This window comes from Physeter macrocephalus, chromosome 5, assembly GCF_002837175.3.
Source record: "Physeter macrocephalus isolate SW-GA chromosome 5, ASM283717v5, whole genome shotgun sequence".
In the NCBI taxonomy this organism is placed as follows: Eukaryota; Metazoa; Chordata; class Mammalia; order Artiodactyla; family Physeteridae; genus Physeter; species Physeter macrocephalus.
The window spans coordinates 17,899,482-17,905,959 of record NC_041218.1 but is presented as its reverse complement, the minus strand read 5'-3'; the positions used below and the strand labels follow the sequence as shown (position 1 = coordinate 17,905,959).

Here is a 6,478-nt window from a genome sequence, read left to right as displayed (position 1 = left end):
TCTCCCTGTGCTATGCGGCTGCTTCCCACTAGCTATCCACCCTACGTTTGGTAGTGTATATATGTCCATGCCACTCTCTCGCTTCGTCACAGCTTACCCTTCCCCCTCCCCATATCCTCAAGTCCATGCTCTAGTAGGTCTGTGTTTTATCCCCGTCCTACCCCTAGGCTCTTCATGACATTTTTTTTTTTTCCTTAGATCCCTTGCGTAAGTTTCTTAACTCTGTGAACCTCTTTCCTCATCCGTAGAATGGAAATATTAATATCTACCTTGTAGACATCTCGGGAGTGTTAACTAATGCAGCACTTCTGGTGTAGTGCCTGATTCTTAGTAGGAATTCAAACATTAGTTCCCTTTCCTCTTTCTCCTGTGCCTCTGTCCTTAACTAACCTCTACCATTCAGTCTCCTTCAGAAACCCTAAGCGGAGACTAGGTGCTATAAGGAGATAATCCAAATGGAACCAGGTGTTAATGAATGAAGACCATTCTTCATCTTGCTCCAGGTTTCTGGCTGTGATTTTCTTCTTTCCTATTGTGGTAGGCTTAACTGTTTGCACTGGCACCACCCTGGGCTTCCTGCTGATAATTTCTGTTAGAATTTTAAGAATGCCATAGCGAGAGAGAGAGTGAACAGAGGACAGATTCTAGGTAGACAGCAGTCAAGGAAAGAATATGCAGTAATCTTGAGTTGGGGAAGAAGGGACAGAAGTGTTTTTTAGAGAAAGTGAAGACATTGTCAGGACTCAGGGAAACACGGTGAGTCTCTCTGTCGGCAAGCATTTATTGAGCACCTACTCCATACGGGCTCAGCTTCATCATGAGGTTCCAAGGACCTGGGAGGCCTGATTCCTGCCTTTGAGTGCTTAGAGTTTAATGGACAATCAGAAGACAGAGAAAGAGTAACAGCAGTCTGGCTGAATGTGCCAATCATACAGTTCCTAAAGGGTTTCAGGCTGAAGGAACAATTGGATGTGATTAACCAAAAGCCTTCCTGAAAGAGCCAGTTTGACGGAGATGAAGGTCATGGGTTGAAGGAAAGGAGCTCAGGGTCCAGAACAGCAGGTGCAAAGGCTTAGTGCTAATGGGTTGTTCCGGAGGGTGAAAGAAGCCCCCTCCTCAGCTGCTTTGTGAGTCTCCCTTCACCTTGAGCCCTCTTTCACTGGCCCAGCAGGGACCGAGCAGGGGGCTACTAATGGTCTAACCTCGCTGGATCGCAGGACTCCGAAGAACGGGTAGAGGAAGGCAGGCACCAGGGCTGCAGCTCCAAGAGGCACCGCCTCGGACACCCAGTACACAGCAGTCACGATCAACACATAAGCACACGCAGCCTCCTGGAAGGGGAGGAAAGTGGGTGGTTAGTCACAGGGACAGCCACTGCCACCAAGGATCCCAAAGAGACCCAGGGCACAGGCAGGAGGTACACGGACTCAAACATGGGCACTGGAGCACAGCTCTGGGAGGTGCAGAGGTGGACTTGGCAGGGAAGTTGGGTGGATACATGCCATCGTATTTTGGTGGGTGAAGTTATGGCTGCTCCCTGGGGCGACTGATGCCTGGCACGTGGTTTGCACCGGTTTGCAACAGGGTGGCCACCGGACTGTTAGGCTATCACAGCTCGGTTGGTTCCAGAAACTGAACAGGGTAGGGACTGAAATTAACTGCGGTGTCCAGATCATATACTATAAAGGTGGAGTTCACAGTTTTAACTTGGTCTAGGCAGGATATTTTGGGGTCAAATGGATCAGATACTAGAGGTTCTTGGGGTAGCTGAAGGTGGGGATTAATTTGTGTAATTGATTCACATGTGAGTTCTGACACTGGCCCGTTTGGGGCTGGATCACTCCTTGCTGGGTTGGTGGGGAGAGCTGTCCTGTGCATTGTAAAATGTTTAGCAGCATCCCTGGCCTCTACCCACTAGATGTCTGTAGCACCTCCCCAATTGTGACAACCAAAAATGTCTCTAGACATTGCCAATTGTCCGCTGGCGGCGGGGGGAGCGGGGGGGAAATCATCCCTTGTTGAGAACCAGTGCCCTAACCAGTGTCTGGGACACTCCACTGCCTGATGCACATGGAAACTTCCTTCTGACAAAGAGAGTAAGAGTGCTGTCTATCTGGAAGGGAAGGCCTGGAAATTTTCCAGGGTTTTCCCCAGCCCACTCCCTTTGCTGGTTGTACAACCGTGGGGTGCACAGAATAAATAAGTACAACATTCTTATAAAAAAATCAGTCCTCCTTAACCTTAGCTCCAGTAATCCTGGTTGCCCCGAATGGTGCTGATTAATGGTGGTGAGAAAGGTCACTGGCTCACTTTTGGGAGAGGTCACTGTTCAAGGGTTTTAACAATGGACTCCGGAGGGCCACTGAATAGAAGATCCAAGCTGGCTGTGGACTCCTCCGTTTATACCTAGTTCTAAACCCACTGGGCTCAGGTCTGACCTGCCCTGAGGCTGGCTGGTGATCAAGGAACCTGACAAATCTTGTTCTGTTTATCTCTCCCTTGGGTTCAGAACAAGCGTCCTCAAACTCTTACACAAAAGTTACAAAAGGTCGCCACGATCGGTGAGGGGCGTCAGGAGTGATTAACCCAGCCTGGCTGGATGGAACCTTGTTCCCTCCTGATATGCATGGATTATGGGGTTGGGGGTTGAGAAATGGGAACTGGGCGCAACAATTGTTGACTGTGGCTCCCACTGAGATTTCCTCTGGGGCCAAAAGATCAGAGAGAAGTTAAAGCTTTTGGAAGTGCTGATAAGACAACAGAACCAGTACTGGGGGGGAAAAAGGGCTCCATTTGAAGAAGAATGCAGTTTAGAGAAATGCTCCCTTTACTGCAGAAATAAAAATACCTAAAGGAGTTCAAAGCCCTTCAGCCCACTTGAGCTCACTTATTCCCATCTCCTTCCTGGGAAAGAGACAGAATGGCAAGTGTTGTTTCTAGTTGAAGAAAAGGAGATAGAATGTCTTTCCCTCACTGAGAAGCCCTTATTCCTTACAAAGAACCTTCAGTCTTTCTTGGCTTGGTCATTACAGGTCCAGGAGCGAAGGAAGGAGAGAAAGGGGAGAGAGAGAGAGCAAGAGCTATTTCCTTCTACCACGCATCATTTTGGTTTGAATTAGGAGAATTTGGGTAAGCCAAGGTAAACTTTTTGATTGTAACTATTGTTAGGAATTAGAATAAGTTACTGGAGGAAGTCACCAAGCCACCTTCATCCAACAATATTAAGAATAGGATAAACTGCCATCATTTTTATCTGAACTTTCCTTAGAGCTTTCTAACTTTCATTAGAAGAATGGCCAAGAGACCACCTTCAGATGGCCTTTCCATCTATTTCGCACTCAGTACACCCATGGAATTTACATAAACTTCCTTTTGCCCTTTCTCAACTGTCTCAAAATTCAGTAGGGAAGCTTATATTCAGATAACCCAGAATACTCTGTGAAGTTTGTTGACAGGATCCTGTGTCCCTGCGTCTGGCCGTGGTCTGGCAGGTAGCTCAGTCAATGTTGGTGAACTGAACTGGGCTCCTCTGCTGGCTAACAGGTCTCTCTTATCTACTGGAGAAAATATTCTGGAAACCCCCAGCCTCTTATCACTGCCACTGGCCAGCAGGAATGCAGGGACTGGTGCGTACTCGGGCAGTGCCTTTAAGGGATAGTGTGGTCAGTTCTTTTTTGCTCCTGTTGACAAATAAAGGAGCGAGTTCAAAAGTGGCATCTCCCCACAGCGGGTGCCCCCTGACCCTGCTACTAACTGATGTTTGCATCTGCTTCTTTCCCTACGGTCTGACCACCCCGATGACATACCATTCAGACTCCGCTGGAAGGAGCTTGAGGTCACGTAATTTGGTGTCATAAATGACTGGAAGGGCTTCTGAAAATTTAGCTTGGGAGTTGGGTGTAACTTTTATCCCACCGGGATGCTGAAGCTGGGCTTAGTTACAGATGCCCCCCTCTTGACCCTCCTCTTCTGTATATGGGAAATGAAGTCTGGGCCCCTGGCTTTAGAGAGCTGGGCAGGAAAAAAGGGGAGGTCATACTAATCTTTCCTAAAAGGCAGCTGCAGCTGGTCACTTTGAAGAACCATCAGAACTGCAGGCCAGGAGCTCTTGCCCAGATCACTTCTCTCAGTTCCAGCCCAGAGCAAACAAGGCTATTTAGGGATCTTAAGGATTAAATATCAGAATCTAAGTGTGATGCAAGGGGGCCGAATAGAAGAGAGCCAGTCCCCGAGTGGTTTGTGCCTACCGTGACCTCAAGGTGCTTCTGCATCATTGCAGAGGAAGAAGAAGCGTCTTACTGACACTGACACACGGAGGAATCATCTTTGCAGGGCACACTGGGGCGAGTGGTGAGCAGGCCGCATCCAGGTCTGAGGGCTTTGGCCACCCAGGCTCCATCTAGCCGTCCCGAGGGCTACCCATGAGCACAGACTGGGAAGCTCTGAGGTAGCATATTTCTATTTTCTTAAGGCACTGGTTTTCAGCTGGAGCCAATTTTGCCCCCCAGGGAATATTTGGTAATATCTGGAAGCATTTTTGGCTGTCACAGTTGCAGGGGGTGCCTGTGTGCTGCTGGCACCTGATGGGTAGAGACCAGGGATGCTGCTAAACCCCCTACAATGCACAGCACGGCACGGCCCTCCCCTCACGACAGAGAACTATCTCCCCCCACCCCCAAATGTTAACTAGTGTGGCTGTTGAGAAACCCTGCCCTAAGGTGAAACTCAGTTGGACAGAAGGGGGGAGCTCAAGGAAGGGCAATGTCTCTTGGTCTCAGTGAGTCCATCTTTAAAAACCTATTCAAAAATTTTTATAGACCCCAACAGAGCAGAGGCTTACCTTTCCTTCCTTGTCTCTCCTCTTTTTTTTCTTTCCACAACACCCCTCTTCTGTCACCTTTATAGATATATTTTTGTCTACTTCAATAATTTGTTATTTTGTTTTCTTCTTCACGTGGATACTTCCCACTAGTCATTGGTAACTGAGAAGCTCCAAGACAGGCTCCCAGAATGAAAGGGCAGCGCTACCCCCTGGAGTCATGGTCCCCAGAGACGGGGCTGACTCAGGGGAGACGGGGCTGACTCAGGGGAGACGGGGGGTGCCTGATGCTGCTAGTGAGAAGAGCAGGTGCCACTTGGTAGAATGAAAGGGCAGCGCTACCCCCTGGAGTCATGGTCCCCAGAGACGGGGCTGACTCAGGGGACACGGGGGGTGCCTGATGCTGCTAGTGAGAAGAGCAGGTGCCACTTGGTTGGCATTCCCTTAGCCCATCTGACATTGAGTAAAACAAACCAAAACAAAAACATGAAAAGGAAAGAAAATCAGCCCACTGGGACAAAGCCGGAAATGGACTAGTGTATACGCGGGAAGGCTTTCAGCACCAATCACTGTCTGCTAATCCCAGCCCGGTTTTCATCAGCAGCTCCCTGGTGCTCTGAGTTTTTATGCTACTAAAGATTTAAACCAGTGAGTTTTTAAGAAACCATTCTAATCCCCTTTAACTGCATAATTTAATCTTGGTTACAAGTTACTCTGGGAGCTGAGTGGAAGACACCCTTCCCCTCCCACAAACAAGATTAACCTTTCTTAGCTTATTTTTCCTAAAGTCTCAAGGGTAGTGCCAGCTAGGGGAAGGGGTAAAGCCACTGGGAGGAGGAGGAGGGGGAGGAGGAGGGGAGGAGGAGGAGGGGGAGGAGGGGAGGAGGAGGAGGGGGAGGAGGAGGGGGAGGAGGGAGAAAAGGAGCCGGAGGAAGGCAAGGAAGGCAAATGACAGTCTCAGAAGCAGGGCCAGAGCTCAGGCTCTTCTGCTCGCACAAACCTGGACAAAAAATTGGGCCACAGTCTAGAGTTGGGGCCTCTTATTCTTTTTTATCGAGTCATTTACTGTCTCTCCTTCAAGAGCACAGAGAAGAAAACCCAGAGGATACAAATACTGAAAGGGCCATACGCATGGGACCAGGGCAGGCTGCCAAGCTGCTCTTTCAACTTAAAGTTCAGAAAGAACTTGAGAGATTAAGAGTTTCAAATCCTGGTTATCAGAGCCCACCGTGGTCCCCCACAGACCCTGGCTAGATGCACAAGAGCCCGGCCGGGGACCCCACCGCAGTGCACCTCAGGCCGGGGTCCACAGTCCCCTCCCTCCCCTGTCCTCCCCCTCTACTGGGAGGTCTTCCTGCATGCCCAGTTGCTCTCCCGTATGGATGGCCACATGTTGACTCCCGGCAAATCCCGGCTCTCCAGAGCGCCCTTCTCTTTATCGGGGTCCGCCTGGCCCCTGCCCCCGCGCAGGCTGGCCCACTGCTCTGTGTCACACAGATCAGCCACTGCGGCCATCGCCCTTCCTCTTATCTCAGTCCTGGCCGGGGGCCATGCTGCTGGGGGACTGGGAACGGGGTGAAGGGATGAAACTGGCCGTTTTTTTTTTGTTTGTTTGTTTTTTTTTTTTTTTTTTGGGGTATGCGGGCCTCCCTCTGCTGC

General features: G+C 49.8%; 1 protein-coding gene across 1 annotated transcript in view; it reads right to left on the bottom strand.

The window, feature by feature from the left end:
• Positions 1-6,478, bottom strand: part of SLC13A4 (solute carrier family 13 member 4) — a 41,689-nt gene that overhangs the window by 34,616 nt on the left and 595 nt on the right. Inside the window, exon 2 of the mRNA XM_024131805.1 lies at positions 1,203-1,331. Within this exon, the coding sequence (XP_023987573.1) occupies positions 1,203-1,331 (129 nt within the window). The remainder of the gene's footprint in view (positions 1-1,202; positions 1,332-6,478) is intronic.